Here is a 23839-nt window from a genome sequence, read left to right as displayed (position 1 = left end):
GAGAAATCTGCGGCTCTCTCTTCTTTACCTTAAACCCCACGGTTTTTATTCCTAACGGCGTGTCCTTCTCGATTCCGGTCGATATCGGTGGTTTCGATCGTTTTGTAACCGGTGATCCTTAATGTTGTGTAACACCAAGTCTCCAGTCCGACAACCGCGTAATTACATTTCTCTATATCACCTATATACCGTGCGCTATTTGATCTGGTTCGTCGGTTCTCCGAATCGTAAAATTTCTTCCTTTCGGTCAGTGATTAGCCTGTCTAGACACCGGCACATTTCCTGCGTTTATCTTTATGCTCTTACTTTACCTCGAGAAGACATAATTTAACCCGCAGTGCTCAAAAGAATAAAATTAAACAGTCATCTTATTGTTTTTGCTGCAGTAAATTGGACTCCCGGGTCTTTAAAATCAATCTGCTTGCAGCGGTGTGTTTTATGAACTGCAAGTAACGTTTTAACGACCGAGAAAGAAAAAAACAAGTGCGTAACATTTAAAGTGCTAGCCGCAGCAGCAACAATAAATCATGAGTTGTAGAGACATTATGACGCGTGTTTTGTTTTTAATTATACGAGCTCTCTTTAAACGCTCGTTACAAAAGTGTGATATGTTGAGGTTCTTGATACCGAGGCGTCAGGTTTCTATAATATCCCCGACAGAAGACCTTGCTTGTTACAGCTTTCTCCGATGTGATAGAAAAAAAGAGTGACTCCGTGCAAATATCAGCTCGACCTTGCTCGTCGTAAATTGTATTTTAAGAGCATAAATGTACACAAGCAAGGAGTACCCAAGATTGCTCTAACATGTAAAGATAACGAAACGATGGACGTCGTTGTGTCCCTTTGTACATGTAAATTAGAACCCAGTTCCAGCGTGGTCTTGCTAGCCAGAATCCTCTTCTCGTTAACCTTCCAGTCAAATAAAACGCTCTTATAGCCATCCACACCTGTCCACCCTCAAATTTTTGGCATTTCCTTAAGTTTAGTTTGATATCGCTGATCAAGCAGGGAAACCTTTATCTGATCGATGTATCACTAGGCCATTTGGCCGTACTGTGAAGCCGTTGTGTCTCTTCACATATACCTGCCACGATAGCTTAGCGTCTATGGCGATCGGCTGCTGAGCCCAAAGGGACGAGGTCGAACCCCTGCAGCAGCGGCCGCAATCGGAGGCGAAACGCAAAATACGCCCATGTGCTGTGCGATGTCAGCGCAAGACCCCCAAATGGGGAACATTAATCCGGACCCATCCACTACGGCATTCCTCAAATTTCACGTGTCGCTTCTGGATTTCATTCCATTTATTTCATTTATTAATACCCTCAGGGCCGTTTGGAATTACATACCATAGCATGACAGTTACATAACGTAACAAAACATAATATTCCAAAACATAACGTAACAAAACATAATAGAACATATGGTAGACTGAGGGTGGGCAGACGGTTCTTGATAATTACAAAATAAACAAGGGAGTAAAGCCTCAGGGCGCTTGCCAACGTTTCGACAAGAGGAATTGTCTTCATCATTGGCGGTGTTTAAATAGGTTCTTCACTCCGAGGCGGAAGGCCCGGTGAGGGGGAGGGGACGTGATTTGGGAAGGGTGTTAGGATGAATCTTGTCCGGGCATGTTTTCTGCTAAAGAGGTTGAACAGATTGACCTGCAGAACTGTGAAAAAAAAATGAAAGGACAGCTCAGCCAAAAGGAATCCAGGGATGTTGAGCGTGAGGAGAATGCGAACTTGGGATTGTAAGGCTGTGGCCAGCTGCGACAGGTGGCTAGGCTGATCGGTAAAACTCAGATAAGAGAATTAATCAGCATGGCGGAACGAAATGCCGAGGGGCAAAAAAAAAAGAGAGGAAAAAATAAATTGAAGGAAAACGACAAATGGGGGCGAGATCAGAGAGGGCGCTTAAGGAAGGGGCCGAAGGGAAAGGCATGTGGAAGTCAAGGCTTCCTGAGAAATTATAGCAAGAGGTGCAGGCCATAAGGTAAGAATAAACTGAACGAACAGAGAGAAGGAGAGACCTCAAAAAAGAGAGGGGGGAGGTGTGATTCAGGGGAATTAGGGGTAGAGTGTAAGAAACGTTAAAGCAGCATTGGGAAGTCTTGGGAAATGCTCTGATCATGTTCAAAACCCTTTTTCTTAAAAAGAAATTGCCTCAGTGCTGCAATGTACCTGAGAGATTCCAAGTTTCCTCTGGATGTGTTGATTCCTATTGGAAATAAGGTTTTAAATTTGTGAATTAGAAATGTTTTTCTGTAATTTCTGTCCCTTCCAGATTTGAAGCCTGATTGAAGAATGAACAGTCTGATTTCATCGGAGTTGTGACCACGTTGATTAATGTGTTGCTACAGTGCCTTCTGTGCATTCCTTGCTGTGTCAGCTCGATGACCACCTAGTTTGGCACTCAATTTTCGCTTCGCCCGGTTTCTCCGATACATTGTTTCTGACAAGAGGAGCATTTAAGCATGTAGATAACATTAGACGACGCGCTGTTAAAGCTAGTCTCTATATCGAAGCTCAAGTCGCTTGCCGCGCTTCTAATTGTAGTGTCTCTTTGTAAATGCTTCCATGTCTCGCACCTAGGCCTAAAGCATGAGCTTACTGTCGGTGGGGGTGTCTTATCGAGCCTAGCATGTAGTAAAATATTTTTCAGGTTTGTGTTGCGTCTGTATGTTACCCTTGATGTGACGCAGAATAGTTTCTTGAGACGATCGTTGCCAGTTTAAATAGGGTGTTATTTCCGCAAAACATTATGTTTCGAAGGGCGTTCGTTATAAGTGGCCGCTCACTGTTAGCTTTTGTTTTTTTTTAAGTGCTTCGCCTCGATTTAAAGTGCTCGTTGGAATGCATAATTAAGAGAGTTCTGGGGATGGTTCCTAATATTTAGGGCGTCCCTTAGTGAGTGGAGGTGTTTCAAATTGTCGTCGTCATCGGTACATATTCTTCTCATGTGCGTTGTCTGTCCTATCGATATGCTTTGCTTACAGCGTCTTCGATGATGTAGGCTAGTGAAATCTGAGTATTGTCTGTAGGCTTCCTGTAAAGTGTGCTTTTAAGCTGGGTATTTTTAAAGGAATTGTGGTGTCTTGAAAATTGACGCGTTTTAGAGTAGTGGAAGGTAAATTCAGTGCTAGAGTGGAATGAATTAAGGTGCGAGACTAATGCTTTCAATGTCTCAGCTCCGTGTTCCCGTATCATAAAAATGTCTTTGTAACGCAGGTATATGAGCGGTTTTCCTAAAAATGATTTTAAAAGCTTAGATTGTACTAGCCCCATAGAGATATTTGCATAAATTCTTGCGAAGGGAGTCTGAGTGCGTTATTAGTTCTCTGTATAATAAGTCAGCCAGTTTGCTCAGAATTACTTTGTAGAGCCTTAAAGTAGGATCGGAATCTAATTTCTTACAATGGTGAGGGTTTTTGAGTTGCCTGATGGCCTCTCTTTTGCGTTTTTCGGCTGGCAGGATGACTACGCTACCACCTTTGTCTGTCCGCTTAATGACTACATCGGTTCTAGAGGCTAATTGGCTTAATGGTAGCCTGTTCATTCGAGGAGTGTTTTCTTCGCATACGAGCTTGCTTTGATTCTTCTATAATTTATTTGCAGACAGGTTTAATATACAAGTCTAATTCGGGACTCTGTTACGCGTCCGGTGTCCACGTGCTGCGGGCCCTGAGGCCGGTGGGATTAAGGTTGGCCGCTTCACTTTGCCCAACTTTTGCCCAAGTAAGAATAATTTCAACGAGTGTAGACTTCACTGAGATCACACTGAATTTGCGCGACTTATGCGTATTAAGGAACACTTGATCGAAAAAAACGAAAAACCCCATTCCTATTTTACCTACAGCTTCTAACATGTGATCAACACGAGTTCACCAAACTGAAGCAGCGAGCCCTAATTCCACCGTCTAAGATCGCACAGCTGGTGGACACCGGACGCGGAACAAAGTCCCAAATTAGACGTGTATATTAAATCTGTTTGCAAAGAAATTATAGAAGAATCAAAGCAAGCTTGTATGCAAAGAAACCTTTCCTCGACTGAACAGGCTACCCTAAACCAATTAGCCTCTAAAACCGATGAAGTCATTATGCGGGCAGACAAAGGTGATAGCATAGTCACCCCGCCAGCTGAAAAATACAAAAAAGTGGTCATCAGGCAACTCAACGACTCTTGCCAGTATAAGAAATTAGATTCTGACTCACTTTAAGGTTCTTCAATGTAATCCTGAGCAAACTGGCAGACTTATTATCCTTTTACAGGGAACTAATAACGCACTGCGACTACAACTTTTTAAAGCAAGCAGGACGCTTCTACCTACTTCCTAAAATTCACAACGTTTCCGCATAAGACTTGTATAAAGAAGATATCCCGGGCGGACCTATCGTTTCGAAAAATAACACGCCTACAGAAAAGTTGTCAGTTTTTCTGAACCACTTACTTGCAGGCACTCCAACACTCCTTCCTTCCTTTGCCCTGGACACACCGCAATTTTTATGAATAATAGAGTCTCTAAATGACGCAGCCGTTATCCAAGCTTATAGGATACTGGCTACACTTAACGTCGCCGCATTGTGCACAAATGTTCAAAATAGAACAGAACACAACACAACAAAACATACCATAGCATAGCTTAGCATAACATAACATGGCATAATATAACATAACGTAACGCAACGCAACGATATATCGTGGCACGATAACATTTTGGTTTAGATATTCGATATGCTCATCCATCGCTTCTCATTCGCGTTTTATTGTCGAGAATGGATTCTTGCATAATAGAACAGCGCTTTGGGTTATGAACCACAGATGAAGGGTGGTATTTGGGCCTGTTGGTTCATCATAGTAAAGGAAAACATGTAGCGCAAAAAAAACGCACGGACGACAGAAGAAAGACAAACACAGCTCTGACAGAACACAACAGCGCTGTCAGCGCTGTGTTTGTCTTTCTTCTTTCGTCCATGCGTGTTTTTTTTTTGCGCTGCATTTTTTTTCTTTGTTATGAACCACGCTGAAGTGAAAGGCTCCGGATTACGTCTGGCAACCTGGGCTTCTTTTTGGTGCGCGGGTATAACTGTATCTTGACTTCATGGAAATGCGCCACCGGGCGGTTAGTATGAAACACGGGAAGTCGTCTTGCAAGCTCAGCAATCATTGTCGAGGCCGCTAAGCTGCTGCGGCGGATAAACGTACACCAGTGGTTTTTGTGTTGCTTAGAATGAGATTTACAAATAAAATATTTCGATAGCTGTTTATGCTAGCCCATTGCGACGGTTTGAAGATAGCAGCGTCTTGGGGTTCAAACGAAAACTAAGATAACAAATAGGGCGAAGCTCTCTAACCGATGTGACCTAATAGTCTTAGCACATCTTTGGTTTCTGTTCTGCACTACTATTCCGCGAAAAAAACGTCTTCGATGCCATAACAAGTTGGTATGCAGAAACACGAAAAAGCTAAAGTAGTCGCAACCTGTTCGTGGTGTGCTGAGCCCTTTCTTGAAGTCCGCGAGTTTCATAAGCTCTTTATAGCACTTCGCAATATCTTCTTTTCTAACACGCCCTCCCCCCCCCCCCCCCCCCTTTCTACTTACATCGGTTTCTGCGCCGCCTTGAGAAGCATTCCTCACAGTGTAATGAGAACAGAAGTACGAAACGACCAAGAGTCTTGTTACAGGACCACTATTTTCTTCTGTCGTATTCTTTGGCAGAGTGATATGGTATACGACCGTCACTTACGGATCCTCTTCCGGTTGCTTTTCTACGCGCAGCCTACGAGACAAAAATGAGAATCTTTGGCCTCTCCACCCTGTCCTCGCAGTGGAAGTCTCCGAGCTAGAAACGCCTGCTGCAGCGGCGTTTTCTTTTCTTCGCCAGTCTCTGAAACTCAGAGTCATCTCGTTCGGAAGATCGTTGTTGCTTCTTTGACGCACGGCACCTGAATCCAGGCTATGAAGTAGCACGTTTGAAACGCATACCTTGATTCTTTCCTTTTTTTTCATTTTTGTTTGGAGCACTGTTGACGAGGCCTTTCATCGGCTCATATGATTGGAACGCTGCCTTCAGTTAATTGTTGTAGACCGTGATGATAATAACAGCAGGACGAATCATAGCACACGAATTGCATGAGAGAGAAGCCTGAAAGTGCTGAAACGCTTTGCTGAATTCTGCCTTCATACCTTTATACGCGTTCCACGAAAGCTAATCTTTTGTCATTCATTCTCAATCTTTTTATGCATATTGGCGCCCGGCCGCGTTTCCGTTGCACCAAGCAACCTTGGCGAAGTCAGCACATGAGACTCGTCCGTGTCTCTGCTTTCAGTGCTTAACAACACCTTCTGTTATTATCAGCGATAGCTGACGTTCTCTAAAGTATCCGAGGTGGCAGAAAATTGCGGTTATAATCGAAAATCTTTGCCGTCGATTAACGGTAACGGGAAGAAGCAAGTAAATAGATCCATGATATCATGTATCACATTTAGGTTAACCAACTTGTTTCCCTTATTTTGGAGGAAGAGGGACGGGGGGTTCACTAGTTCACACACGAGCCCTGCATTCGCAGAACTTGTTATGACATCTAAACACTACTGAAGAGATGGCCGCATGATGTCATCTGGTCGGTGAGGCCAGTTTTAGGGCCAAATTCCACGCGTTACAATGAACTGACGCATGTATTTCTATACTCCTGTTAATCGTTCAGCGCATACCCCGCTTTCAAATGGAGCTCGAGCTGACAGGAAGCATAATTCCTTTTTCTGGCTCCCTAGAGCACCCTACGGAAGAGGACACAAAAGTGCGTTCTCATCCCTTCATATAATTCTCCTTCATGTCCGCTATTGATATGTGACGTCACGAGAAGGCCGGTAGTGAGACACAAGAAACCGCTGCGTTCGTTTTAAAGCACTGTTTTGTAGAGGCTAGAAGGTGAGCCACAGGATCATGGTTCTTATTGCGAGGAAACGGGAAACTAAAAAAAAGGAAAAAACCGTTATCTTATTTTTCTTTCCCGGAAAGCACCTCACGATAACAAATTGACACAAATGCCTCTCTAGTTTTTCGAACTGTTGGTTGCATTGTTTCATTTTCCTTCTCTCGGCAATGTGTTTTGGAAGTGCGTTCACAGAAGCACAGTGGGCAGCCTTCGTTTTTTAACCTTTTTTTTTCTCTCTCTCTCTTTTATCTTTGCAGCAGCGACTGCGACAACTCCGCGAAGCGGCCCCTCATCGTTCGCAATGTCGAGACGGGCAAGATGCTGGTCGACTCCCTGCACAAAATCGCGCGGAATGTGAGTAAACCGATCATCCCCACCCGGGACTCATCTTCCCGCAGCAACCACTAAACTTGGCCGTTCGCCCGTCATCGTCAAAAACGAACCGAACACTTCAGAAAAAAATGTCAAATGAAACTTCGGGACTCAGGGTGAGACACATTTCAATCTCGTCGTCTTCTCCCTATTCTCTCCACCAGCTTCCAGCTGCGTCGAAAGCGTCCATTTCAGTATACGCGCGAGCACATGTGTTCTTGAGGGCGAAGTGAACGGGTGTACTTTAATGCGGCCGACATTTATTCAACGACTCCCTTTGGAAACCAAGCACCGGACACGCCGTTAACCAAATGCACGTTCGGTTAATGTCGCGACGGCGATCCGTGCACGGCATGACTAAAATAAAGGAGGAGGTAGGGAAGACAGGCCCGGCAATTAGGGGAAAAGCGCCAGCTTTTGAAAGTATAGAAATTACGGTGGAGAAGGGATGTGGTGGGGAGGGAGGAGAGAGAAAAGAACCAGGCTACACTGGTGACATTTACGCGAGTCCACAAACCGCTCCCTGGCGAGATGTGACGTCTCCTTAAAATATACCATTTTTTTTTCGGCTAGCTCAGGGCTAAAATGCGTGTTCTTAATTCCCAAGTTCAAATTATTAGCCGCAGTCGAAAACGTTCTGTGTGTATTTTCGACACGGGAGGAAGAAAGAGGAGAACACTAATGCGCGTTTTCTCGTATACGATGCAGCAGGGGAAAATATGAAGAAGATTACTTCAATTAAAATTTTTTGCCTTGAGCACAGATTTTTCATTTTGATAGAGTTGGAGAGGAGGAAGGTTTTCTTCATCGTCGTCTCGCCAGTCGGGTACTTGAGGTCGCTATTGAAAACTGTATTAGACGAAAAGCGTTATTTCTACCAGGCAGCCACCCTCGTTGAATTTTTTTTTCTCGTTCAGCTAGTGCCCATAACAAGTCTAACTGCGATCTTTCATTTCCGCCTGTTTTTTATTTATTCTTTTTATTTCAAAGCCTAGAAGGTTCATTTATGCTTTTTTTTTTTGCGAACGAGTCTCTCGTTTCTCATTTGCCCTCGCAACATTTGGTTCCCACCGGCGCACGCCATCGCATTAGGTCGAAATCGCGTCTGATTTTCAAGGGGCTTAGATCAGGCATTGCACTACTTTTAGTGTCGGGCTCCAGTTTCTTTTATGACCAACTTCTTTCGGAACCCACAGCCGTCATTCATGATTTGCGTTGCCCTCGATGTCCTTTGTTTTCTTGGCATTGTTCGCGCTTCGTTTCGTCATTTAACGCAGCAGACGCATGCGAACTTCAGGTAACGAATTTTCAGCGAAAATCTCAGCATGTAATGTTTTCTATTCTCAAAGACACTGGTAGCAGCTCTTACTGACTCTCTCTCTCTCTCTCTGTCTCTCTCTCTCTCTCTCTCTCTCTCTCTCTCTCTCTCTCTCTCTCGCATCTTTCACTCTTTTTTTTGTATTCTTTCATATCCTATGGCAGCAGCTACCGAGTAAATCTGCCTCATAGATTCTCCTTCGGAGTGTTAAGGTTCGATTGTCATAGTGTCCGGGGATAGCTAATTGTGTTATTTTTCTAAACTTCATGTTTAAATTCTTGATCTTTCATTTTTCTCCTGTCTTCACGACTTATTAAATGTCCGCGGCCATTTTTATGATATATGCTTTTTATTTTTTAGAAGGCAAGGAACCTCTGACTCGCTTCATTTCGGTTCCGTTCGTGTGGTCTCATCCTCATCCGCAGCCACATGGTTTTCGTTGAAAAAGCGTACAACCGAATGCCTCCAGTTCATCCATCAAGTTGGTGCGATTAGTTTAGGCGGCGTTGAAGAATAAGCGGTGTTAAGGACTGAGGTGTTTGGAATGGCGTAAGAGGCATTTGGAAGCGCCAACTTTGAAATCTCAAAAACTGCCTAATCCATCTGTCACCGCTTTAATCCTTACTTTCACGCCTCGCCGATAAAATTACGGTTATAGAAAGCGATTGTATACCTCTGCGCTCAGCCTTCAACTTTATGCAGCTTTCCGCAGCATGAAGATTGATTGATTGATTGATTGATTGATTGATTGATTGATTGATTGATTGATTGATTGATTGATTTCGATAAAAGTAGACTTGTAGTTTTGAAGCACGCCTTAGTGAAGGACTTCTAATTTATATTGACCGCATGAGGTCCTTTAGCCCTATATGGTTCTCATTAAACTAGCGTTTCGCATTACGGATGCAGTTTATTTAACCTAAGAGAAAGTTGCTGTCAGTCTACTACGACTCGCGTTTTTCGTTGTCACCAACACTATTCGACAATTTTCAGTGAGCTCTGCCGGCGCGCTAAGTTCGAAAACAGGTCGTCTTCCAAAAACCACCGCGATCGCATTTCACAGCGATCTGTTGTTTATTGTTGAGTAAATTCATGTATATTATCCCGAACGCCTCATCGTAACATATTTCAGGCTTTAAAGGGGATCAAGTTTCGCTCCATCTGCGCTCTCACACCCACTTCCGTTACTACACCTTAATAGCAACATTCGCATCTTAAGCTTGTAATAAAACGCTCGCTCCGCCGGGCGTCAATCTTGACGCCGCGGCTGTTTTTGCGACGCTAGACAAAAAAAAAAAAGAGAGAACCGACGACCATTATAAGCGCGTGCTAGCTTTGCACGCCGTCAGCTCGTGGGTGAAATGGGTAAAACCCAAGGTTCATAGCTCGTATCCTGTTGGCAGATTGATTACTACCAGCTAGCCTTCTATTTTTTCGCGCGCTTTTTAGGCGCGCCTCGTGTTGCAAGTGCTCCTCGATAATGCCGGCTCGTTGTGCCTGACCACGCAGCGTCGCGCTTAATGCACGTACTGCCGCCCTAGCACGCTCATTCCCCATGAATTGTTATCCAAAAGTTACTCTTTTTCTTTAATTCTTTCTTTAGTCCGGGCTGATTTAAAAAGGACACTGAACGCACAGGCGCTTTAAAGAGACAAGTTAAGTGGAAGGCCAGAGGGTGGCCGGCTCCACATTAATCTTCCTTTATTGAAAACCTAGCTCCAATCACGTAAACCCTAACAAAAGTGACAATATTCACTGATATTTCAGGGTACGTGCGCCTGTATAGCACTGCGCGAAAAATTAAAATGGCTTTAAATCAACAGAAATGGCTCCGCGTGCGTGCGCTTGCATCGTGCTTTTCTTTTACTTTTACGTTATATTTATACTACAGTAATGGGCCTTTTTTTTTTTACTTGTCGATATTCTTGCACTCTATAGAGCGTTTTGCAAGCTAACTGTTGACGGGAGGTGCTCTGCATGGAATAAAATAATCTCTCCACCGGTCAGTGCAGCCTCAGTGTGTTGTCCATGACTGCTACGTGACGCCTAAACAATGCAAAAAAAAAGGAGGGGGAAATTCGTGGCGCGCACCGAGCACTGGCTGTTTAGCACTTGATATGCGTTTCTTCTGCAGTGCACCGAAGTCGGCGCCGCGTTTCTGAGTTCGCAGTGAAATAAAATACGGACGATATAAATTTGCTGGTTAGTACTGTGCATGGCTCTGGTTTATTTCTAATACGCTGGCTGAATATGGCGCGTCTTTTTTTGTTGTTGTTGTTCAACAACTGCGCAATAAATCGCGACGAGGAGGCGTAACTTACGTGAGCACTTCTATTATCTGGTCTGCTCTTTGGCCGGTGCTTCGCACTTCATTTTCTAACAATGGCTGTCAGAAAAACAAGGATATACCTGAACGCTTAGACGATAGGAATATAAATATTCAGTCCGGGAAACAACGCTACCTAAACAGAACAAAATATACTAAAACGTTTGCACACCACGATGTCTGTTCTATGCACGCAAGTCTAAAGCAACATCTCTCGTTTTTGGTTTCTTTGTTTTTTATATTCAGGGAAAGGTAATAGCTTAGAAAACGCACCTGTCAGAGCTTCAGCGGAAAGCTCAGTGCGGTTCGTGGTCGTGAAGATTATCGATTTGCGCTTAGACTAATCGAAAACATCTACAAGGAACAGGAGCTACGTAATTTAGATAGATTACCTCTCGTTGGACATGTTTGAAGAACTGCAGTATTTCCAAATCGTTCTCCTGTAGTTCCGAAACTGAACGAGGCTTGAAATCTTTGTTTCATTTTACAGATGTTTTCTTTTCTAATATTCATTACCTCTCATGCGTAGACACGTGAAGCTGAAGAGAAAATATATTTTAGCGCTTTTAAACTCCAAACTTTGGGGATGTTTACCTAGGTAGAGGCGAGTCCCTACCCAGTTCATTTTTCTCCGTCCGTTATCCCGTCCTAAAAGGCTGGGAGGGGCATCCCGCAGCCACGACACGGACCATTTAACATTCTCTTTACGAACGCACGAAACCGCACGCCAGGCGTAGTACAACCGGAATAACGAATAAGACAAAGACCATACGGCAACAGACACGCACACACACGAATGCCTCGCACAGTGTCGCACTCGCTGTGATCCCAACCTGGCTCGCCATTTATCAAGAGCCGGACAACGGTCGCTCGTCGCATAGTAGAACGCCCCCATTTAGCCCCCGGAACTGCCCACTGTCCTCTGTCATTGTCTACGTTGCATGCCTGACGTGCGTCAGTGCGACTCACGACGACAGCACTAGGGAAAAGAAAGGGTAGTAGAAAAGAGGAGACAAGTATCGGGGGAAAAAGGAACGTGGGAGTAAAAAATGATATACCGAAGGATGTCACAGGCAAGGGGGGAGGGGGGGGGGGGGGGGTTCACGGAAGTGTTTATTCTTCTTTGCCGCCCGAACCAGTGTACGCAAAAATATGGGGAAGCAACCGGGAAACGTTGGGAGGGAGACAGTCGGAGAGTGCTCGGAAGGGTCGTCTCTCCTTTTTCTATCCTTTTTGGGGTCTTTTTTTTTGTCTTTTCGGAGGCTTCATCACCGTTCCCTACTCTTCACAGCCGCTTCCGTGTACGAGCACCATCTGCCAGGGCTCGCTGATGTGCGGGCCGCTCCGACGGAACGGCAAGGAGCCCCGACCCAAAGAAGAGGTGCTGCTACACGCCAGGGAGTTCCTGGACCAGTTCTACACCAGCATCAAGAGGTATGCGGGCGCTCTCGCCGGGTAGGACGGAGAGAGGAGCACTTCTAGCCAAACCGAGTTCCTTTGAACTAGCGCTTTAGTCGACATCAAGCTTCCGTGGTAGCTGTGCGAGTTGTTTTTAAAAGCGCAAAGAAAAAAAAGGAAGGGAGGAAAACTTGTGTGGAGCCAACCGCGCTGCTACGTAAAGCGCCGTTCGTTCTACAAGAGCCCTTGTTTTCCGGAAATGAGCAAAATGCCTTTTGTAGGTGCGTTTTAGTTTTATCCTTCATATCCTTCTTTAAGATGGGCTACAGGTCTCCGTTGTTTCCTCCTTTGTGGGTTTTTCATTTCTTCTGTCTCCTTTGTTCTTCCGTCTTTCTCGCACAGCAACTGTTCTTTATGGCGGCGTGAAAAACGTGGCGGCTGCTATACTCAGTACTCATTAGTTTCTTTGGGAATCTGAGTGCTCATACGGTTTTTTGTTTTTGGTTTAAGCTGCAACAAGGAGAAACCTATCTATTAACAACTTTCAGCCTTCCAGACGAAGAGCATGGGGCAGTAGACAACCGTTAGTGCACCCTTTAGTACTCTCATGGCTTTCCATCAACGCACCAGCGTGAATAAATTCATCTCAGCTAGGTTACTTACATAGCAATTATTCGTTGTGATCCCGATCGGAGCCAAGAACTTGTTAGTTTCGATCGCAGTGATTTTTAAGTTCTTTCATGCCAGAGGAGCACTGTGGGCTTTGAGGCACACTTCAGCGGAATGATATGAATGGACTTCGACCACCTGGGATCCTGTAAAATGAGTCAAAATTTTAGTATACGGGCGTTATTGCATTTCACATTGATTGAAATGTGGCTTCCGCAACCGCAATCGATTCCGCGGGCTCGCACTAAGCAGCCTAACACTGCATCCACTCTGGAACCGAGGCGGGCATTTTTATGAATTCTACCTTAATTCATTATGATAATTTTACGGACTGTAAACGAAAAAATTAAGTTATATTTATCACAGATATAACGAACCTAATAAAATAATTCAGAAGATTTACTTTTGATCTCCTAGTGAAACTTATACATTTGTTTGCCTACTTGTTTGTTTTATTATTCTTGTGTGCCATAAAATAACTGTGTTCTTGCATGCGTTGTTCTGCGTGCCTGCAGGTTCCACTCGAAGGCTCACGAGAAGCGTTGGTCCGAGGTGGAGCGGCAGGTGCAGGCACGAGGCACCTACGACCTCACTGAGACGGAGCTGGTCTTCGGAGCCAAGCTCGCATGGAGGAACTCGGCGAGGTGCATCGGCAGGATACAGTGGTCCAAGCTGCAGGTATACACGAAAGCGACTTGTCCGAGCTGTAACACGAACATGTCCTCTTTCTGTGCGTTTGTCATTCCAAGAAAATATGCCGGGGCCTTCTTTCATGTTGTACTATATAGCTTGTGTGAGAACGTGAAGAACCTAAAGGAACCAGAAGCATTGCCGCTGCAGTTCCGAAGGGAGTGTGTCTTCAGCATTGCTTGAGGATTACAAACAAGTGTGTCATGCAGGTTTCAAGTTGGTGGTTTTAAGGAAATATTTTGTATTCTGAGGCGCACTTAAAAAAAAATTGTTGTGGAGCTGGTCTTTGCAGCTCTTGAACGATAGCATGGTTCCTGCACGCAAGTCTGCTATAATTAAAGGAACACTTTCGCTGCGTACACGTGCGTCCCCGCAGCGGATTCCTCGAAGCACAGGTAGTCGTGTTCGGCACTAGAGTTGAGCGGCTGTGTACGCATATGCCTCCCACATTCCGCGGTCAAGCAAGAATGCTGCATGTGTTATTGAATAGATGGAAGCTTGAACTACTCGCGCTTGGTTTCTAACTTGAGGTTTTTGTTGTTTGCGAAAGCTCAGCTGGGACAACACGCGAATTCAGTGTTCGACGCTTACATTGGTGTTAGCATACTTATTTGCATTTGCTATTTCTGACTTGCAATATAGGCGCTTATTTTAGTAGTTTAGCGACAAGCTCTCACTGGAGTCTTTCTGAATCATTAAGTATGATTCGCACGAACATCATGATTTTCCTCTAAAATACTTCGCAGCCAATGATCTTAAATATAGCATGACAATATTTATGAATATTAAGGCTGCATTCTGGACATTGATATTTAGACACATTTAAGGTACTGTGCAGAAATAATATGAAATGGGAGCTTATTAGTCTGTAGTCAAATATACTTTCCAGACTGAGTGAGATGCCTGTTTTCCTTGTTGTTTTTTTAGGCACGCCATTCCTTAAATTTTCAAGTTCTGCACTAAAGTACAAATAAATTTTACTTCTCTAGTAAGCACTAAATGCTTCCTTTCGTCTTTATCATACGTTTACAACCTCCGTTCACGAGCACATTACACGCTTCACAAAACGATGGAAGGAGCTCTGGCAGCAATACCTGCGTGCGCAACAAACCACAATCCACCCCAGTGCCGCATCTAGCTATTGGGCACACCTGTCTGCGCAACTCCACGAAAGAAAACTTGAGATGCAAATAAACATATTAACTTGATTCCGAAACACGGTGTACCTGCTGTGGGCTGTTTTGGTGCTGAAATAAATATTTCCCACCGTCACACCTGCTCGACCCTCCTTCTTCTAACGGCGCACTAGCTGACAATAGCGGGTCTTCTTACCATCTCACAGGTCTTCGATGCGAGGCACTGCTACACGGCGAGGGACATGTACGAGGCAATCTGCGCCCACCTAAAGTACAGCACAAACAAAGGAAACATCAGGTACGGTGCCTCCGTTCCCCCCTCCCCCCTCTCTCGATTCTTGGCTTAGTTTCAGTTAAATGTATTCATTAATTTACCTATCAACCAAATCGAGTTGATTCCGAGCCAACAACAACAGCTGAGACACGCTTCTAGCGGCCTTACGTAACGTGCTACATACTTCCTAGATACGGAAGAAAAGATTACTGCTTCAGGAGGAGCACGAACCCTGTTTGCATGTGCGCCGTAATTATATCAGTAAATTGAAGCTGGGTCTGCGGGAGATGCAGTTAACTGTGCGCGAAACTGAACAGTCTCTTTTCCAATGATTTAGATCAACCCTGCAAACGGTGAAGAATGTGCAGACAGAACAGCTGACTGACACCACGCCTTAAACTCGGCGCGTCACAACAAAGCATATCGATGGTGTGGCGAACTAGTTGCCATAGAAATGTTATATCCATGGAACGGAAAATGAAGTAACGGACGGAAAAGCAGACAAGGCAAAAGCACGGCCTATGACGTACTATCGGCGACAAAAATTTGTGGGACGCGAGCTATAGGAAAAACGTTTATTGTAGCTCCACCTCGCTGCCCAGTCGCCTGATATTGTATGAAGGCATTTAAGACCTAAATTCTCCTTCTTCTGGTAGCGATATCAGGCGACCGGGTGGCGAGCTGGAGCTACAATAAACGTTTTTCCTAGAACTCGCGTCCCGCAAACTTTTGCCCCCGATGGTACACTTTGCTGTTGATATTAAAATATTTATCCTCACTTTAGAGAAGCACTGGTTGCCACCGTCTTAAAGTGATTGTTATTGTAGCAAAGCCTCTTAAAACCGCGCAAAAAATTCGGAGTTCGCGCACGAAGTCGACTGGTGATGGCGACGCCTGTATTTAGTTTTTTTTTTTTTGCTGATTAGTGCTCCGTTTTCGGAGAGGGTGGTCTCTTTGTGATAAGAACGCAGTAGTATATTAATGCAGGCCTCTATTAATTTTTATCTCTTAATTAGTCAATTAATTGGTCCTCAGTTACCGTTTAGGCAGCACTGAACCAGCATAAGCGGCCTGTGTCGTATAACGTCACTAGACCGTGCCACCGCTGCGAACTCGCAGGTCTGCCATCACCATCTTCCCGCCCCGCACGGACGGCCACCACGACTACAAGGTGTGGAACGCCCAGCTCATCCAGTTCGCGGGGCACAAGCAGCCCGACGGGAGCGTCATCGGGGACCCGGCCTCCGTTGAACTGACCGAGGTCGGTGGTAACGGCCGAAACAGTTTCTTGCCAAGTATTCTATGCCACTTGTCTTAAACACCCTGTAGGTTACTCCCGAAACAGTGTTAACCTCTTAAAGTTCTATTTCAAGTACTGTAGTCGGACACAACTAAAGAAACAAGCTGCTTTTCCCCGTCAAAGGACCCACTTCCAGCCAATGGCGTCGGCCGATTCTCGTGAGCTTGCTAGCATGACAATGCAGGGAGTGGCAGACGTCTTTTCATTGTCGGGGATTGTCCCCTCCCTGTGTTTTCACGCCACTGCTTGCATTGCCAGGATAGCAGATTCATGAGAATCGGCCGACGCTATTGGGTGTAAGGGGGTCTTTTGACGGGAAAAAGCCGCTTCGTTCTTGAGTTGTATCAGACTATAGTCCCCTGCGCTGCACACTGAAGCGCGGAGGGACGCTTCTCGCCTTTACCATTCCCTTGCTCCATCACTCATTTCCCTCTTCACCTTTTGTGTATTCTTTCCCCGTCGTGCTGAGTAGCCAATAGCAGTGCTGCCATCTTCCTCCCCATCTTTCATTTCCCTCTCTCTCAAACACTGGTGCATAATCTTAGTGTTCCTCTATACCTGAAGGGAATTGTTTGTACTTAGTTCTAACGCATTTCCTTCTACCGCTCTCTGTCGAGCGAAGGAGTAAGTCCTGCAAAAAGCATGCAGGGATTACCATCTTGCTTTTCGGTGAGCTTTCTGCCTCCTTCTGTGCTTCTTAACAAAAAGGCTTGCAACTTTCAGTGGGTGTTTCAAAGTTTTGCGTTGAATGTTTAGCCTTTGAGGCCGTTGTTTTGCTTGAGCCACGCCAGTACTAAGATTGGAATCCTGGATCTTGGTCTTCGAGAGGTTATTTTTGACTCTGTGTCACCTGCGTACGAATTCACTACAAATTAAAAGAAATACGTTCTATGCGTGTGACGCATCATGGCCCTTTCGATATTAGTAGATATTAGTAATTGTAATTAACATTAAATATCCGAGAAGGTGCAAATTACAGATTCTTTTACTTGCGGGAGTTCCCGGAACTGCAGCTTGAGCGGTATAGGTGAAAAGGGGAAACAAGAAAGCACGAATTATTACCCCCCTCAATAAATCACTGGTTCGCTGAGAGTCATTACCACGGAACACCTACACGCGCGCGCATCTTAATACAGTGGTCATATTTGCTCAATAGTTTTTTTCCTTCCTTGGTGTGAATAATAATAATAATAATAATTGGATTTTGGGGAAAGGAAATGGCGCAGTATCTGTCTCATATATCGTTGGACACCTGAACCGCACCGTAAGGGAAGGGATAAAGGAGGGAGTGAAAGAAGAAAGGAAGAATAAGTACCGTAGTGGAGGGCTCCGGAATAATTTCGACCACCTGGGGATCTTTAACGTGCACTGACATCGCACAGCACACGGGCGCCTTAGCGTTTTTCCTCCATAAAAACGCAGCCGCCGCGGTCGGGTTCGAACCCGGGAACTCCGGATCAGTAGTCGAGCGCCCTAACCACTGAGCCACCGCGGCGGGGCTGGTGTGAATCGGCCCTCCGTGAATTTAGACGCGAATGCGCATCTGTATACAAACCAACGCGTTCGAAGAACTGCGTACTAACCCGACCTCTTTTCACTTTCTCCATCTGTGCGGGCGTGAGAAGCTTGCGTAGAAAGTGTCATTGTTCCAATAAGTGGTGAGTTAGGCGAAGGCTGGTTGCCTGACAAAATGACCATGCGCACAGGTGCTACTTAAAGTGGCTCCGCTGTTCAACAAACATCTCACGTGCGTAAACAGTGAGGAATTGTACTCCGCTCGGAGCAGTCCTCCTCACGCGTTCTCCATCGCCGTCCCGCGATCGCTTGCAATTAGTAAGCCGTGTTCCGTTGTCGGGCAAGGCGGTGATCCTTTGTCGGCTCAACCGTTTGGCCGGCTAGACTAACGCAATGGTGAACGCCGCTCTCAAAGTTTCCGACCCTCGCGGTAGTTGCGTAGGGTTAAATGAGAGGGCGTATGAACTCATCTGAGGTGATCTTTGCATGCAAGCGCACAGATGTTCACTCGGCACGCATACAGTTGAAAGGGGGCGGTGGAGATTGTTTACCAAAGGAGAAGATTAATTGCGTCCGAGCTACGCTGAAATTACCCCAGTGTTCGTTATACCGAGACGCCGCCACTTCGTGTAGTGAATACCGAGCCATTGAAGTACTTTCAATGTGGATTCAGGGAAGTTCTAAGCTGTGATATTCTTGAACAAAACAAATCTTCGATAGGTAGACACGACCGCTTGCGAGGCTCTTTCGTTTCTATTCATTTAAAATGCCCGAAATTATATCATGTCTTATATAGTTCCTGTCTGCATGCCGTGCGTGTATCTGGACCCCGGTCCTTTCGCAGACTACGCGAGTAATTTGCTGCGGTACTTGAGAAAGTTTGAAATCAAACAACCACCACACTTTGTGCGTTCAAGGTAGTTCGAGAGTCACACGTGTTACATAGCGCACGTTATTTCGCTTCTCTTGGGTAATCTGCCCAGTGTCGTCAACGTATGGGCACAGCTTTCCTGAGCCGAGATTTTCCTACAAACTTTCATTCTTTCTCCTCCCGTTTAATCTCCATTCCTTTCCTCCTCCTCCTCCTCCTCCTCCTCCTCCTCCTCCTCCTCCTCCTCCGCATGATTCAATGAGATGGTTAGCCTTCGCACACGAGCACGGAACCCTTATAAAAATGGCCTATAGACAGTCTATGGACTTCTGATTCGCTCTATTGCTTTCCTGTAGATGTATCTTTTTATCTATTCATAATCTATAGACTGTCTATAGACAAAAGTCTACTAAAAGTGATATGGCCATAAATCTATAGTTTGTCTATAGACTGTCTATAGGATTTGTATTGCCGATAGGCTGTTCTTTATGGTTTGTCTATGGAGAGCCTATAGACTTTATAGACAGAAGTCTATGGGCAGTCTATAGACTCTCTTAAAAAAATTTTGTTAGGTAAGACACGTATGGGGCTTCGCAGCCTGCGGACGTCTGGGAGGTTGTACGTGTATTACTATTTTTTTTCGTTATAGTGTGTTTTCACTTTGGTTCCCACGGAGAATGTAAAGAAACCCGGCCGCCTCAATAAGAGGCGGACAACTTACTCTTTGTGTCAACAAAAAGTTTAAAATATTGGCATCAGAGCTCAGTTGCGCAAAACACGGTGCGCGAAAGCTTTTAAGTGGACACTGGGACACTGTAACTTTTCGCACAATAAATTAGGTGGCGCTCACGCATAAAGCAGGGGGCACGATGGCACACTGGATTTCTGTCCTTTGCAGTGTCAAGGGAACCACCTCTTACATCACCTCCCGTATTCTCAACAGCTTGCCTTTTGGCCTTAATACTAGAAGTGTGTGTCCTTCAACTGTTCACTGTTGTGTACTGACCCTGCTAACTGAATAATCGGACTATCTTATTTTTTTCTTATTGTCTCTTTTCGTAATACCGCTTCTCGCGCCTGTTTAACGGGCGGTTGAGGTTGTAACCACGTTCGGCTATGGGAACTGTTAACTAGCGTATTGCTTAGTTGGCCTAGTGACGCAATTTTTCTCCGTTATTCTCAGGGCAAAAAGAGGGCTGTCTGTGCACTGACGTTTTTGTGATTGCCAGAAATATCAAGGCGCATCGCGACTCTGCTGACTGCACCTTCTTTCCTGTCTTCCAAAAAAATGTCCATCGTTTGAAACCAGTCCCTAAGACTATTTTAAACACTGTCACACTTGGTGCAGATATGCAAGAAGCTAGGGTGGAAACCTCAAGGGGGCCGTTTCGAGGCGCTGCCCCTGGTCCTCTCAGCCAACGGCGAGGACCCGGAGTACTTCGACATTCCCGAAGATCTCATCATGCGCGTCAAGATAACGCACCCAGTGTGAGTATGCTGTGAGGGAAAAACAACGGTCGTTACGTTGTTCGCCTCTTAGGCCTCCACTGGTGGGGCTGAATAAAGCTGCTGTTATCTTCAATGGTCGAGGCTCCATTCAACTTTTTTTATATTTTATCTGCATACTTTCGCTCGTGAATTGACATGATATTTTCTAGAGATAAAACGGGTGGCCCGTCCACCTCGAGTGCCGAAAACATTGTTTTGTATCAATGATATTTGCATGGTTGGCTGAAATCTTTGCACACATCTCGTTAGTGTATTGCTGCTGACTTGCTGGCGATGCAAAGAGCGTTCATGAGTTGAATATGGAAGAAAATGGTCGAAGGGCATGCATCGAACATGCAGCAGCGGGAAATTAATGCAAACAAAAATTGTATAGCGATAAGCCAACGCAGCGAATAAATGTAACACTATAAGCGAGTCAGAACCATCGACATCGAATATAGCGTGTTGTGCAACTTGGTGTATTTGGTCAGATATCTCTTGTGAGTACTTTCCCGATTCATAGGGGACAAAAAAAGGCACAGATGACCTCGGTCGGAATAGATGGGGTCGAAGCCGTACGGAGGATATACTTGGTGATATCAAAGAACCCAATTTTTTCAAAAGCGGGGCATGTTTGCGAAATATCGTCAAAGGTCCGAAATATCGTCAAAGGTCTTGATGACCATCAAGGATCTTTCATCAAAGAGCATTATGTTTGACAAACAAGCATTACGTCGCTTTGAGTTTGCAACTCCCTAACGCTCTCGTAATGTGAAAGTGCAGTGTTAAGTGAGAGAACGAAAGCCACTTCTTTCTTGAGAAGACGCCAATGCAGTGGAACCTTTCTCACTGAATGGTCGGTGCAGATACAAGGCCATCGACGAGATGCAGCTCGAGTGGTACGCCGTGCCTGCAGTGTCCAGCATGATGCTGGACGTGGGCGGCGTCGAGTTCACGGCCTGTCCCTTCAACGGGTGGTACATGGTGACCGAGATTGCCGTGCGAGACTTCTGCGACGCGCACCGGTACAATCTCGCTGAGGTGAGTGCCACATTGCGGTGGCTGCCGAAAACATCGAACGAAACGAGATACAGCCCACGTGGGAATAATCCCGAATCGACAGTGTAGTCCAGTTAATGCGCCAAGTGTAAGCAAAATGACGCAACCCAATTTTGGGTCCTTTTTGCTGCTTTTCTGTTTCGTCATTGCTACCATGGTTTCTGTCATGGGTAGCTCATTACTAAGCATGAAATGCACTTAGCTCCCGTTCTCGGCAAACTGAGCTGAGGGCGAGAATGAAGCCGTACGCTCCGGAAATTATGGTCCGAATCGTATCCAGCTGTCACAAAATCGGTTCATTCTAAAGGAACCGGTGCGCCGCGTACGGAAGCTCGCACCATACGAATTTTAAGATGTCCTCGAATGACGGTGAAGGTTCCTCTGGTTACCGGCGGAAGTAAGTGACATGTGTTACGCCTATTCCTTCTCCAAAAATTTCGGAAGCCGTCGAAGCTGACATGGAAGTGTCTGAAATATCAAGGTTGCATTTGTGCGCGCTTCAGCTTGGCGCTAAGCAATGGACGGACCTGGTGTGCCTGTAGAGAAAGAGTACTAAGCGCCGCTAAACAGTCTGTGCCGTAGATCCGAACGTTTTCTGCGTTGCTGAACGGTTGCTGTACCGCACAATTCCCTGGTCGACACATGCACGGCCGCTTAATACGTGCGGCTACAGTTTCCTTAAAGCTTTTCTTGTCTGAACATGTCTGCATCAGCTATGTTAAGGCTCGCTTTCTGTGCAAGTGTGCGCGGTGTTTCTAATGCCCGCCAAAGTAGTTTTATGTGTTCACTCAGTGCTTTTGTCAGTCCACGCTTTCTGTTGATTCCGCTATCGACGAATGGGCCGTTTTCTTAGGCTAATCCCATGTAAAGCTCATCTGTTCGTATGGCCATCAAAAATAAAAGATTTTTAAGGGTGATAAGCGGATAATTCGAAATAATGCGTCGAATTTTCAGTTTTATTCATTCATCTTTTGGCGCTTCGCTCTTTCGCTAATGGCCGGCGCGGCACACTGGCAGCGATAGCTACTATCCTCATCTGTTACATAATGTGTCCGATATTGGCCTTGTATTGACGTGTGTAACATCCTCAAAAATAGCCAGATTACTTCCAGTTTACCTTGAATAAGCGTCTCTTCATTTTCATCGGTCAGGCTATGTAATCGTGAGCAGATTTCTTTGCATTTGATGCCTAATTGTTGGCAAATAACCTTATTTCATCTTTAATTTTTATACAGCACTTTTCCACTTTTAAAGATATTACGTCCTAAATGTGAAGCATCTGTTCTAGTGCATCCTTCAAATGTTTTTTTCTTTTACCTTAGATTCCTTTCAGTGGAGAAGAAAGCTACCTGCCATAGTCACCAATAACACGAAAACAACTTCTGTTACTAAAAGATGTGCCGAAGTTTTAGGTTTGAAATGTTGAGAAATTATTCTCCCTGGCAACATCTGGGGCTAGCTGTAAGCAAAGAAATAACGATGCACACTTTGCGTAATTTAGCTGCCGGCGTGATAGACGCAAACTCGCTCTGTTTATTTTTGTGTGTGTGCATGCGTTTTCGTCTCTAAAATTCAATCCTATGTATTGGACACTTCTGCCTTCAGCTTTATGCGCAAGCTGAGGCCCCTACCCTGTGCAAAGTTCACGCGAGGGGGTTTTGTTGTGCAATTATACCAAGCATTCAATGATCACAGTAAAGAAGGAAAACATGCAAAAATCATACTGCTCTCAACTTCAGTACTGGTCATATTGGCCTAACATTGCGTATGTATCGTGTTTCAAAAATACGCCTGCGCCTTCGAAATACGAAACTTTGCGCAGCTATCAAAATCTAGATCAAAGTGAATGCACGAATCTTATTAAACTCCGCTTAAGTGCTTGACGTGCATTCCGCCGCGTATGTAATCAGCTCGTTTCTCAACGGCAACTGTTCTCCCCAGTGCTATACCCAATGCGACTCAACTACCTCGCAAACGTGTGTTTTGCAAGGGGCTTTGCATCGCTTTTGATTCTGCTTTCTTTCCCCAGGAAGTCGCTACTCGAATAGGCATCGACACGAAAAGCAATTCGAGCCTCTGGCGGGACCGAGCTGCCGTCGAGCTCACCCTGGCTGTCATGCACAGTTACCAGGCAAGTGGCCTTCGCGGGCGTTCCTAGCCTGATTTCCATGCAAGGCTTTCCCCTCTTCCATCCCCCAAAAACGTCCACTACATGTGCGCCCTGCTGCGCCTAGATTTGCATACAGGGCAAACTGTGTAGCGGCGCCAGGCTGTTCTTGCGCTGCGCGTTTCACTCTCTGAATGCGTTCATCTGCTGCGCACTGCGTCATTGATGTTGGCTTTGCTGGAAATCTAGCTGTTTCCGTAGCTCACGTACTCGTTTCTACTGGCGAATAGCTGACACGAATGTCCACGACACCTAATGCAAAACAGCGCACGCTCCGTTTTCCTCAACATGTGCTGGCGAGAAACTTTAGTTCCGTCTTT

The 23839-nt window shown here is 45.4% G+C and overlaps 1 protein-coding gene across 7 annotated transcripts in view; it reads left to right on the top strand.

Moving 5' to 3' along the window:
- Positions 1–23839, top strand: part of Nos (Nitric oxide synthase) — a 321111-nt gene that overhangs the window by 240904 nt on the left and 56368 nt on the right. For 6 of the 7 annotated variants that reach the window (XM_077654487.1, XM_077654482.1, XM_077654484.1 and 3 more), the window contains exons 2-9: positions 7194–7290; positions 12244–12386; positions 13535–13697; positions 15052–15143; positions 16239–16380; positions 20154–20293; positions 21160–21334; positions 23382–23483. In XM_077654487.1, the coding sequence (XP_077510613.1) occupies positions 7194–7290; positions 12244–12386; positions 13535–13697; positions 15052–15143; positions 16239–16380; positions 20154–20293; positions 21160–21334; positions 23382–23483 (1054 nt within the window). The remainder of the gene's footprint in view (positions 1–7193; positions 7291–12243; positions 12387–13534; positions 13698–15051; positions 15144–16238; positions 16381–20153; positions 20294–21159; positions 21335–23381; positions 23484–23839) is intronic. The other variant, XM_077654486.1, reaches the window with a different exon arrangement.

The sequence above is a fragment of the Amblyomma americanum genome, chromosome 2, assembly GCF_052857255.1.
Source record: "Amblyomma americanum isolate KBUSLIRL-KWMA chromosome 2, ASM5285725v1, whole genome shotgun sequence".
Lineage (NCBI taxonomy): Eukaryota > Metazoa > Arthropoda > Arachnida > Ixodida > Ixodidae > Amblyomma > Amblyomma americanum.
The sequence above is the reverse complement of the archived record's forward strand: the minus strand, read 5'-3'. Positions and strand labels throughout refer to the sequence as shown.